Raw genomic sequence first — 13405 nt, forward strand, 5'->3', positions numbered from 1 at the left:
ATTAATATTTTGAAAGTGGCTCATGAAGGCTTTTGTTGATTCAGATGAAGAGATAAGGAGTAGGAGAGATTGTGTATCTGGCCAAACTATTAAAAAAAGCCAAAATCCTGGATTTCAGTCTCCTTCATAGATGCTACTTTTTAGAGTTTATGAATTTAAGACTATGTACGGTGGCTTTGTAAAGAGTGAAAAATAAGATGATTTAAATTCCTATTTCTGTGGTGGGGCCCATGGGAAAAATAATATATGATAATTCTAATTTAAAATTTACAATTAACATAATATTACTAGCAGAACTAGACTTTTACTACAGATGCCAATAAATGTGGATGTAAAATAAAATATCATGTTGATTTCTCTCTAGAAGAAATTCATCTAAAGAAATCAGTGTTTGCCAAATGGAAAAAAAAAAGCTGAATAAGTAAAATGTTATCTATGAATCATAATTTAAAAAAAAGAATTTCAATGAAGAAAAGTTAATCTTGTTTCTTTCCATGACTTATCCTGTTTCTAATACAGTTTTCATCATCTTATGATATAATATTTCTTGTAATTAAGGGTATTAAGCAAATGTTCTGATGATTTGATGCCAACCTATATTCCATTTGATTTAAAATATTTGTAAGACTAATGTGGTACTTTTATTGTTTATCTCTGTGTTGAAATAATGCCTGACTTCACTAAATTCTGATCTCTCAGGGAGTACTTAGCTCCTTAAATAAATAACTAATTGGTAAAGATTTTGTGTTATGAATAATATTGAAGGAGTGTAATCTGCATTTTGAATTTGTAGAAGTAATATTGAGATAATTTATAGTTAATTGAACATTCTAAATAAATATTATAAATATCTAAAGTAAATGTTTGCCCTTTTGCTCACTGGTAGATTTTATTTGTGTCATCCTATTGTAATTGATATTAGTGTGTGTTTACAGTGAAACTTCATTATAACATTCTGTTTTCTGTATCTAATGTAAAAAAACCAAACTTGGGAGATGTAAATAGGTTCCACTGTAGATGGAGTATGCTTTATAAGCCCATGTATTTTTAAGGATGTACAGAAACAGACGAGAGAGAGTTCCTCCTATGGAATATGAGGAAGATTTTCCAGAAAAATCAAATATACGTGTTTCATCGGCTGGAAATAACAGGTATAATATGTAGTTTAATTTTATCTTCATTTTACTGGGGAAAGTGCAACTCCCTGAAAATGACCAACTGGAGAACATATGTATTTATTTGCTTTTTTGGAGGGGGGGGTTGAGGCAATAAGGGTTAAGTGACTTGCCCAGGGTCACACAGCTAGTAAGTGTCAAGTGTCTGAGGCCAGATTTGAACTCAGGTCCTCTTGGAGTCAGGAGGAAATCGTTAAAAACAGCTGTTGGGATAGAGAGGTGAGATTTGCTTTAGAAGGAATATTTATTAGGTCATATCATTTTTTTTCTTTAAAAAATTGCTGTATGTAACTTATATTAAAGACATAAGATAGTATCAGTATTATAAATCCTTCACAACATTTTAGAAATAAGAATCTTGTATCATATGAAATATAAGTTAGTCTGATAGAAATATATTTAAAGTATTTCAGAATTACAGAGAAGCTAAAGATTTCTTTCCAGGCAATCTGATGTGTTCTGTAGAAAAATATATTTTTGTTTTTGTTAAAAAAATTTTTTTTTTGAAGTTTACTGCTTGTATGAAGTAGTATTTTTTTCTCTTCGTGAGTTAGTTCTCAGTACATATGCCTTGCTAAAATGAAAATTTTTTTAGGATTTATCTTTTTTGTACTCATTATAGTTGTGAGTTTCAGTACTTCTAGGAGAAGAAGATGGCTGTACGACTTCTTTCTTTCATATATATGTTTGGTGACCATATTTTCTGGACCAAAAATCAGTACGCATAGGCTCTGAGAAAAGATTTATTTGTAAAGCCTTGTTAAAAGAATCCTTTTTTTTTTTGCCTCTTGTAATTGGGACTTCTATAAAATTGTGGGGTGTATGGTTGTCCTATCCATATGTCATGTATAAGGCCCTAATTTTGAGAACCTACAGATTATACTGAATTTAGTTATTATATTTTGAGATGAATATTTTCCTTTGAGCAAAATAGAATCACAAGATTTTAAATAACATCAGAGAGAAGAAAATGTCCTCTTTTAGTTACAATTAATTCCTCTTTTGAAGGAATCAGATCACAGCTATTTGTGGTTCCTGTGTCCCAGGAAATCTTTTGGAATTATTCTCTTTTCTACATGTGGGGGGAAAAAACACCAATTTTTCTTTTGGTTTATGAGAACTTTACTTGTTAAAATCTTAACTTTCACAGGAAGTTCCTTTGAGTATTTCCTTTTTCAGGGGTGGAATTTTCAGTATGGAGTAGAGCTCTCTGTGAGTTAAGAGCCCTGTACAGGCAAACCTTGCTATTGCTTGTACAAGAGTATGTTACTTTCCTTGTATCCTGCACAGAAACAGAAAAAGAATGCTCATGATTTTATTGTAAATTTGCCAAGATATACTATATTCTACTGACTTTTAAAAATCTGTGAATAAGTGACTTATTCATATTGTATTACAGCATTTTTGCTTGTACGTTATTTGGATTCTGATTAATTTTCATTTTCTACTGTCACCAGTGTGCCCAATAGCCATCTTGCTGATGAACGATCAAAGTCTGCCGCTGTTAAAATTGAGAATCCTTTTACAGGAATGATTTTTGGTATGTATACATTTCCTTACTAATGAGGCCTTTGCAGAAATATTTTGTATTCTGCATTTGAAATATCCATTTTTATGATATCTTAGTATGGCTTGGTCTATGTGAGATTTTAATTAAGCTTTTCTTATTTGTAAGGGAATCACTTTTTATTAGAGTAGTGAAATCTTAGCTTTATGAGAATTTTACAAACTTGTGAGCTAGCTAGGGTAGATATGAAATTGTTATTTATCTTACTTGGTTTTTTTAAATGCAGTAATTTTATGTGTTTTTAAGATTTAGTCACCATGCTCTTTTTGTGTTTTAGTGCCCTATTTTTTTTTTTTCAGATGAGTCAGGATTACTTTTGGGCTCATAGAAAATAATCGAAAAGAATGTTTGATCAGATTTTCTTATTACTTTTAGGGGCAGTTTTGCTAAGCAATGATTATGTAATAAATAGGGCATTAACAAACAGGGCACATGCATACAACTTAGCTGTCCTAATGAAATTTATTGATGGGTATATTTGTAGCCAATAGTGGTTGCCACCCAGGTGTAAGGAGGAGGTGAAATGAAATTTTCACGGCCTGAGACTTTAGATGTTCAGGGTCTCAGATTGGTCAGGGTGGGGAAAAAGGGGGCAGGGAAAGACCAGTAGCTCCCCCCAAATTGAGGTCTCAGGTAGGGTTGCAAGGCCAGAAGTAGCTTTCTGTCAAATCTCTAGTCAGTGCAGAGGCTCTCTCTCAGAAGAACTAGTTGTGGGAGGAGACAAGGGTGCCAGCATCTGTGTTAACTTCCCCTTCCCCACCACCCCCTGCCAGTAGCAGCATCCTGAGGGGTTAGAATCGCCAGGTTTTAGGAATAAACAATTTTCAGCTTTTAGCTCTTAAAAGCTTTTCTTTTATATATATATATATATATATATAAAGGTCCTATCTCTGATATATTTTGAAAGGATTTCAGTTTTCTAGTTCCCAGGATTCTAGGGCAGTATTTGAAAGAATGGGATGATGAGAGTGAGATTTGAGGGCTCATCTTTGTTGTCTTTGCTTGAGATAGAGAAATCTTTTATCTATAAAAATAGGGTGCTACAAGGAAAATAGTGCACTTGGGCAGACCCGAACATCATCACACTTTTGGAAATAGGGAGAGTTCTTTCCAATAGTTTAGGGATATAAGTTAAAATAACAAAATTTTATAAGTAGAAAAGAAAGTATGCTAAGGAATTAAAAAAAATTTTTTTGATGGATTGATAACTAGTTTGACCAATGCCAAAGGGGAACCACCCTGAGGCTTGTTTCATAAAAGGAGAAGAGTGAGGTCTTTGGTCTAAGGAGTTACAGCTTTCCCTTTGGACTCTCTATATGACTGCTGACCCAGATAGGAGTTTAGGGGAGAACCCTGTAAATATTTGTGCAGATGTGTGGTTATCTGAGTAGAACAGATAAGGTTCTTGGTCCTTTTCTCTGTGCAGAGAGTGAATGACAACCTTTTTCTAGAGTCCGCCCATTTGATTTCTAGGTAGCTAGTTCAGTGTTGAATATAAATGTGTAGGAATAGAACTCAGGAGGGAGATGTGGGATGGATATGAAGAGATCATAGGGCAATTACAGTTGAAAAAGGCTCGTGGGACTTTATCTGAACTTAGAAGAAAGTGTATGAGTTATATAATGTGGAAAGAAGAAAAGAGGGCATTTGAAGGAGACAAAATAATACAAGCAAAAGCACATGTGTTGGAATGTATGTGGCTGTATTTTTGTTGTTCAGTCATTTAGTAGTGTCCTACTTTTTGTGACCCTGTAAGGGTTTTCTTGGCAAAGATGCTAAGTGGTTTGCCTTTTCCTTCTCCAGCTCATTTTATTGATGAGGAAATTGAGGCAAACAAGGTTAAGTGACTTGCCCAGGGTCACACAGCTAGTAAAAGTATCTGAGGTAATTTTTGAATTCAGGTCTTCCCGACTCCAGGCCCGGTGTTCCATCCACCGAGTCAGTTATCTGCCCCTGGTGATAAAATGCTAGGCCTTGCTTATTGTGAAGACAAATTGTAATTTTATAGTTACTGTAAATATAGAGCATGTATAGACTGGGCTCACATTTTTTCAAAGTTAATTTAAAAATTAAATCCCTGATATCACTTTGCTTAATTGTTATTAAAGCTGAGTGTAAAATATAGTTTGGCACTCTAAGCTTTCTGGTTGTTTGAATTCTGGATAAATCAGATTTTCTTGTAACTGCTTTAGCCTTTCCTACTATAGTTGTTAATAACAATTATAGTTGTTAATATGAATGGAATTAAATGCTTTTATATTTATAAAGGGCTTAGTACATAAATAATATAAATATTAACTATTATTATGATTATTATTGTCATCAAAAACTTATGGTATATGTTATAAGGGTTATAATATAAATATAAAACAATCTGTTTTCTAAAAGAACTTTCAGTTTTATTGGGGAAAAATAGACACTGTACAATATATGTTTTCTAAATGGAAGTGTACACCAAAAATTACAGACAGTGCTCGTTACAGAGATTTCAGAGGAGAGATATAGCGCTTTAGTACAGATATCCAGGGAAAGTTTTAAGGAAAAAGTGAGGCTATGGTTGGGCCTACATGAATTGGTAGGATTTGGATCAATGGGGGAGTTAACATTCTCTGACATTCTAAGTGGAGGAAATACTTTTGAAACAGAAGTGTGGCACAGAGATTAGGTTGATCAGAGAGGAGAGTAACAGTTATTCTGTGAAGTTGATTAGTAGTGAGAGATAACATTGGGTAGGTATAGTGGGAGTTAGGATGAAATCTTATATGTGAATTAGTGGGAAATAGGGAACTTTTTTGTTTGTTTGTTTGGGTAGGTATAGTGGGAGTTAGGATGAAATCTTATATGTGAATTAGTGGGAAATAGGGAACTTTTTTGTTTGTTTGTTTGTTTGTTTGTCTTTTGGTAAGGCAATTGGGGTTAAGTGACTTGCTCGAGGTCACACAGCTAGTTCATGTCAAGGGTTTGGTCTGAGGCCAGATTTGAACTCAGGTCCTCCTGACTTCAGGGCTGGTGCTCTATCTACTACACCACCTAGCTGCCCCCAAATAGGGAACTTTTGTAGACACAAATTAAATATTCTCTTCCTCAGTTAATTTATGTAGGTAGAAAAGATATGCACATATGTGAATATATTCAAAAATACATACAAAACAAGAATAAGTTAATCTTGGGAGGGTAGGGAGAGACTGAAGATCAGTGATGTAGAAAGTATTTTAGTGGGGACAGTGAGCCAGAATGGGCAGGAGGGGGTTGGATCCAAGAGGAGATGTAGACAAATTAACTTTATAGATAGAAGATAATCTTTATTAAGGATTGGACTAAAGGAAGAATTAATGGAAGATGATGTTATGAGTTTATGAGATGAGACAAGAAGAGGGAGCTCATAGTGAATGGTTTCCATTTTCTTGGGGAAGTATAAAGCCAGATCTTTACTTGAGAGGCTAAGGGGAAGGTGGATAGAGGAGAGAAGAGAAATTTGGAACAGCTATTGTATTGAGAGGAATAGAGAATTATTTAAGTTTCCAGTTATATTAGTTCTTTAAGTTTTATCATTACATTTGTTTAACCTCTAGCAAGTCAAGATCGAGATACTGTCCGGAGAAGGAAAGAAAAATACAGACAAGAACTGTTGGAACAAATAGCTCAGCAGCAGAAGAATAAAAGAAGGTAATTGAAAATCTTCCATTTTTCTGAATCAAAATATTAACAAGAAATAACTTATTCTGTGGTTTGTTGAGGAAAAAACCAACATATAACTGGAAATCAGGGAACCTGGCTTCTGATATTGGCTCTGATACTGATTTGCTTTGTAGATTATAGGATTATAGATTTCAAGTTGGAAGGGACCCTAGGGACCATCTAGTTAGACACTATAATTTTTTAAGTCAAGAATAGAAGGCCGGAGAGGTTAAAAAACTTGCCTACAGTTATGCAGGTTGCCAATAGTTGAGCATAGTTCCTCTAACATGAAGTCCAATGTTCTGTCTTAATGTGTCATGTTACCTTTTAATTTTTTTCTTTTTTGCTTTTTTTTGGTGGGGCAATCGGAGTCAAGTGACTTGTCCAGGGTCACACAGCTAGTTAAGTGTTAAGTGTCTGAGGCTGGATTTGAGCTCAGGTCCTTCTGACTCCAAGGCCAGAGCTCTGTTCGCTGTGCCACCTAGCTGCCCCTCTGTTACCTTTTATACGAGATGCTTATTAGCCTCTGGGTGTCACTTAACTCATTTGGAAAATGATAATGATAGATGAATTGATCTCTTAAGATCTGTTCTAGCTTTAACATTCTCTTATTCTGTGATTTCTTGGGGCTGGAATTGGACTTATTTCACTCCCTGGTGAAGAAACTCCCTCTTCCAATACAGATTTTCATTTACTGGCATTTCTATTACTTGTAGTTTTAGAGAATTGACTAGAATACTAAGAGTTAACCTTTGACTTTCACAACTGTTCCATGTCAGAAGCAGGAAATGAATCCAGGTCTTCTTCCTTTTGAGGCTTACTTTCTAAAGTCTACTACCCAATGGTTACTTCTTTCTGATTCTGTAAATGTAAAATTGTTCTTATAGCTTGGCAGCAATTTGAGCTTGTTTAATTAATGTTATTACCCATTACCATGGCTTTCTTCCCAGATGTGACTTAGCATTATAAAATTACCTGTTTACCATTTTCCAATATGAAAACCAGTCAAGTAATAGTAGGGAGATTACTTAAAAAGAATTTTCTCATTCTTAGTGAATAAAGTAACAGAGGTAAAAATGTGGATATGTATCTATTTTACATAGGTCTTTTAAAGCTTTAGATTATTGTCTTCACATTGTTATTTTCATATAGGTTTTAAAAAATAATATCCACCTATCCATAGTTTCTTTTCTAGGGATAAGCAAAATGGGTTTTATCTTCTTAGACATGAAAAAAGAAATATTATCCACTCTCATTGTTTCATTCTCTTGCCCTCTCTGAGTATCTGGGTATGTATGTTATCTATGCCTATATCTATATCCATAGCTATAGATAGATCATAGATTAGAGCTGGACAGGATTTCAATAGTCATCTTGTCCAGTCTCTTTATTTTATGAATGAGTAGACTAAGATCTTAACTGGATTGTCCCAGGTTGGGAATAATAACAGTGGCAGGATTTGAATAAAAGTCCTCTAACTACAAATTTGACTCTTTCTACTCTGCTCCATGCTGCCTATCAATAATAAGCAATGCTAATAAAAGTTTAAGTACCTATTATGTGTCAGGCACCGTGCTAAGCTCTGGGAATACAAAAAGAGGCAAAAAACAGTCTCTGCCCTCAAAGAGCTCACAATCAAATGGATTACTCTAACATAATCTAATGTTTAATATATTGCAAATACAATAACAAATGGAGAAAACTTATAGTAAATAAACAAGTAGAAAAATTTTTGTATTCCCCAAAGAGTATTTTTCTTATTAAACTTTACTAGAGAATATTTATATTACAGATGATCATTAGTGTTATCAAGCTGTCTGAGTAAGAAAAGCAAATAGAATTTAAGTTTTTATACACACACACACACACACACACACACATATGTGTGTGTGTATATTTTGAGGGGAGGGTCAGGATGGGTGGTGATCTTTGCTTTAAGGAATTTGAGAGCTAATTTTATTCATTCAGTGTTTGTACTTCCTACATTACAAGATGCCTATTTCTGTTGTCCAGGGGTGATTATTAGCGAATAATTATACCTTCTCTTGAATGATTGTTAGAATGATTCTTAGAAGATCAAAGATATCTTTGAATCAGGTTATGTAGAGACTTTTAAAAAAATGTATGGAAGGTATTATAATTAGAAATACTTTATTATGAAGTCACTTTAATTTCAATATATGGTACCTATGCATAGAATTCTTTAGTAGGTTTCCATAGAAGCATATTGAATAAAATGCACACTCTTTAGTCTGGTTTTCAAGGCCATGCCCAGTCTACCTCTCACCTACTAGTTTTACAGCCAAATTTCTCATTGCACATATTCTGTGTTCCGTCCAAGCTGTTCCTTAATCTGAAGCCATTCCTTAATTTACCATTCTTTAATTCAAATCGGTTCTCCTCTGACTCTGGAATTGTATATCCCACTTTCCAGTAGTGGCCTTCCTCTGTAGCTGTAGCTGCTGACATTCTCATCTTCTTTCAAGGTGTACTTCTGGGGCATCCTTTTCGAGGAAGCTTCCCTTTATCCTCAAACTTGGGAGAGTGTAGCCTCGGTCATATCACATGTGGAATATTGTGTTCACTTCTGAGAGTGACATTTGAGAAAAGAAACTGACCGTTTGCAGTGTATCCAGAGGAGGGTTACCATGATGGTGAGGTGACTGTGAATCCAGCCATAAAGTTATTAATTGGAACAAGAGAGCTGTCTTCAATTATTTGAAGGTCTGTCATTGAGAGAGGTATAATACTCGTTCTACCTGGTCTCAGTGGGTAGAATTTGGAGCCTTAGGTAGCGGTTATACAGAAGTAGATTTAAGCTTGGTTGAAGGAAAAATTTCCTTAGAGTTAGAGCTACCCCAAAATGAACAGTCTGCTTTGAGAGGTAGTTTTTCCCTTTCACTCAAGGTATTCCTACAGAGACACTTGGCAGACATGGAATAGAAGACATTCTTCTTCTGATTCAGGTAGGACTAGATGGTCTCTTAGATCCCTTCTAACTCTGGAGATGCTTTGAATTTTCATGCCTCTTTGGCCTTTCCCCAAGCATTGTTCCTAGTCTAACTTTTATTATAGATATTTATGTACTGCATTTCTCTCCTTTCTTCCTGGCTACTCCATCCTATCTGGTTTTTTATGACCCTATTCTTTCTTGGTTCTCCTACCTGTCTGACCACTCTTTAGCCTTCTTTGTTGAATCATCATGCATATTCAGCCCCTTCATTGTGGATAGATCTATGACTCTGTCTTGGGTCCTCTTCTGTCCCCTCTTTTTATTTTTTGGAGACCTCATCAATTCCCATGGGTTCAATTACTCTCTGTATGAAATACTTGTATATCTAATCCTAATCTCTTTCTTTTTCTCCACTTCTGTATCATTAACTGCCTATCAAATTTTTTTTTATTTCCTTTGAAATTCTTCATATTTTATTTGAAACATTTAAAGACACTCTGTGAAGGAGACCGTAGAATTCCCCAGACAACCAAAAAGGTCCATGATACACACAAAAAATCAAGCACTCCTGACATATGTAGTTCACCCTCTGTTTGCAGTACTTCCTATCAGACATTTTTAACTGGATATTGTGTAAATGTTTCAAACTCAACACGAAAACCAGCCTCATCATCTATTCCTCCTTCCCTGCTCTCTATGGCATCCCTATCCTTACAGAAAGGAAGGAAACAAACATTTATTAAGTGCCTACTATGTGCCGAACTATACTCATCACTGAACAATTATAAGCTCTTTTGATCTTCACAACAACCCTAGGAGTTGGGTGCTTTTATTATCCCCATCTTATAGTTGTGTAAACTGAGGCAGACAGCGTAGTTGAAAGACTTGTCTAGGGTTACATAGCTAGTAAGTGTCTGAGGCTGAATATGAACTCAGGTCCTTCTGACCCCAGGCCCAGGGCTCTATCCACTGCTCACCTGTTCCCCAGGTTCATCGACTCAGAGTCATCCTTGACTGTCCACTCTTTCCTAGCCCCAGGTATCCAGTCAGTTGCCAAATCTTTTTGTTTCTGCCTCTGTGAAATCTCTCACCTCCATTTCCTTCTTTCTATTTACATGGTCCCCATCCTATTTCAGGCTTTTATCACCTCTTGTCTGGATTATTTCAGTGGCCTTCTAGTTCTAGCCTTCTCAAGTCTCCTTTCTTCTATCCATCATCCACAGAGCTGTCAAAGTGATATTCCCCAAGTATAGGCTTGATCATGTGACTCCCTCAGTAAATTCCAGTGGCTTTTTCTTATTTCTAGGATCAAATATAAACTCCTTTGTTTGGCATTTTAAGGCCCTTCATACTTGGCTACCTTTCTATGTTTGTTATCTGTTTCTTTGCTTTATGTACTTTCTAGCCAAACTTGCTTTCTTGCTATGCCTTAAATACAACATTGAATCAGGACAGCTGGGTGGCGCAGTGGATAGAGCACCAGCCCTGGAATCAAGAGGACCTGAGTTCAAATCCAGGCTCACACACTTGACACTTAACTAGCTGTATGACCCTGGGCAAGTCACTTAACCCCATTGCCTAGCCCCTCTGCCCTCCCATAAAAATAAATCATTGAATTCCCCATTTCTGAGCCTTTGCCTGGGTTTTTCCGCATACCAAAATATTTGAACTCCTCCCTTCTGCCTCTTGGAATTCCTAGTTTCTTTAAAGTTCAGATCAGATACTGTGCCTCCTCCTTTATGAGACCTTTTCTAATTCTCCTGGCTAGACTCAGTCTTACCTCACCCAGCTCCCAATACATATCGTATCTCTTTTAAAATACAAATTCCTTGAGGGCAGAGACTTCTCCTTTTATAGTTATCCTGTATATACTTACAGATATATACTGGTCTTCCATATTAGAATATATGCTTCTTGAGAGTGGGAGTTGTTTCATTCTTTGTGTTTGCATTTCTAGCACCTAGCACAATGCCTGGTTCATAGTAGACACTTAATAAATGTTTATGGATTAATTAATATCCCTAGGGCATGGTAGTATGTCTGCTACACATTAGACAGGTAGGAAATGTTTATTGAGTGATTGATTGGTCCCTACTAGTTTCTTGAGGGTCCAGGGCATAGTCTTTGTAGGGCTGTGTCTTGAATAGAGTAGGCACTTGATACATGCTGGATTATAAAGAATTAAATTCTGTATTGTTCATTCTTCTTTGCAAAGGGAGAATGGAAGTTTTCAAAAAATGAAATAGGTTTTTTCCTTCATGAATATAGAGGATATTTTTTTTTTCTATTCTCCTGGGGAGATATTACATGTATATAAGAAAGGAAATGATGAAAATCATAGTGATAAGCATGAAGGAGAGATCTAGGCAAAGTCCTCTTGAAAAATTTGACTGATGAAAGAATACTTTTGGGGAAGAGGGAAGATTGGAAAAAAACTTTGGAGAAAGAGAAAATTCTGGAAGATGAGGGGGTGTTACAAGAATGTGGGGTCACCTGTATGAATGGAGGTGGCATTTTAAATTTGGGAAAACAGCTGAAACAGAAAGTACCCGAAAAAAAGGAGGGAAGGGAGGAGTGCTGTGAAATAAAGCTGAAAAAGTAGATGGGAGCTATATTGTGAAAGGTTGTCAGTGCTAGGCTAAGGAATTTGCATTTTATTCTATAATAAATAAAATAAGGAATCACCGAGATTTTTGAGTGGGAGAGTGATCAAAAGTATGCATTGGAGGAAGTTAATTTTGATAGCTGGGTCGAGGGTGTATTGGAGAGGTAAGCTACATATAAAACTTGCTTATAATTAGGAATGCTGTTGCTTAGTGATGTTTCAATTTGCATTCATTATCATGGTTATTGTAACACTTACTTAAACTTTATTTTTCTAATATGTTTCATTTAGAGAAAAAGAACTAGAACTCAGTGTTGCAGCTACTGGAGAAATTGACCCTGAGAAATCGGTGAGGATTTGTGGTATCATTATGTTTAACTTTTTACTTAAATGGACCTTTTTCTATGAAAAGTATAACCGTAAATGCTTTAAATAATATTTAGTGAGGAAAATAGGGGAGGAAAAAAAATCATAAAAACACGGAATCTTAAGAAAGTATAAGATGTACCTTAGTAAACTCAGGTTTATAAGAATATGATGATATTTTTATAATAAAATAATAAGTACCCAGCCTGGGTTCATGTTGTATAAAACAAGACTAAAAAGTCAGTTGTTAGTAGTTCTTCATTTTCCTAAGAAAACATTTTCTTTTTCTTTTTTAGATCATGATTCTAATTTTAATACAAAATTATCTTTGCTTTTCTCAAATGCATTGTAATAGTGTACTAAAACAAATGTACCAAGGCAAAGTTATCTTAATGTACAACATAAGATAACAGTTTACCTACCAGATCTTGGTAACTTTCAGACTTGAATATTTTGTAAGGAAACTTTTCTCTTTTTGTAAGAAACTTTCTCTTTTCCTTTTGATAAACATATTTTAGTAAATGTTGTAAAAATTAAAATGATGTGAAAGTAACAATCTTATTTGTACTTCACTTTTGCAATTCTCATTATAAGCGGAATGGATTACTAACGTCATTGCAGCTAAGTAAAAAGGAGGTAATTATTTTTCTTATCTGAAATGCTATTTTTATCTAGTTGGATGTATAGTATTTATTTGCTGAAGGGAATATTTGGTCTTTTAATGCATGTTTTGTGATGTATCATAGTACATGATGACCAAAAGTATTTAAAAAAAAAAGAAAAAAGTAAGTTTATAAAAAGTTTAGGCCTAAAAAGAACAAAGCAACTTAAGATAAAATTATTTATATTGGTTAATTTTTGGTTGTGTGCAAATTATATGGGTTTTTTTTTCACATTTTTAATATTGCACTAGTTTTCCCTTGTCACCTAGCATGCTTTTGGGTGGCCTTTTCATGAAGCTAGCATATGTGTACTCAGAAAATGCAAAACTCATTTTAAATTTAGCCTGAATCATTATTAGAGAGCTAAATATGCTGCAGAAAGACATTATCAAATAAAAA

The 13405-nt window shown here is 34.9% G+C and overlaps 1 protein-coding gene across 14 annotated transcripts in view; it reads left to right on the top strand.

Annotated features, from left to right (window-relative positions):
• LOC114053780 (centrosome and spindle pole-associated protein 1-like) overlaps window positions 1–13405 on the top strand; it is a 133484-nt gene that overhangs the window by 55072 nt on the left and 65007 nt on the right. For 10 of the 14 annotated variants that reach the window (XR_003570423.1, XM_027876919.1, XM_027876918.1 and 7 more), the window contains 5 exons: window positions 1053–1151; window positions 2633–2715; window positions 6315–6408; window positions 12270–12327; window positions 12939–12980. The exons of 1 other annotated variant lie outside the window; for it this stretch is intronic. Coding sequence is in view for 12 of the 13 variants with exons in the window: in XM_027876919.1 (XP_027732720.1) it covers window positions 1053–1151; window positions 2633–2715; window positions 6315–6408; window positions 12270–12327; window positions 12939–12980 (376 nt within the window). In the remaining variant the exon portion in view is untranslated. The remainder of the gene's footprint in view (window positions 1–1052; window positions 1152–2632; window positions 2716–6314; window positions 6409–12269; window positions 12328–12938; window positions 12981–13405) is intronic. 3 more of the 14 variants (XM_027876921.1, XM_027876923.1, XM_027876931.1) reach the window with 1 other exon arrangement.

The sequence above is a fragment of the Vombatus ursinus genome, unplaced genomic scaffold, assembly GCF_900497805.2.
Source record: "Vombatus ursinus unplaced genomic scaffold, bare-nosed wombat genome assembly UNPS02014812.1, whole genome shotgun sequence".
In the NCBI taxonomy this organism is placed as follows: domain Eukaryota; kingdom Metazoa; phylum Chordata; class Mammalia; order Diprotodontia; family Vombatidae; genus Vombatus; species Vombatus ursinus.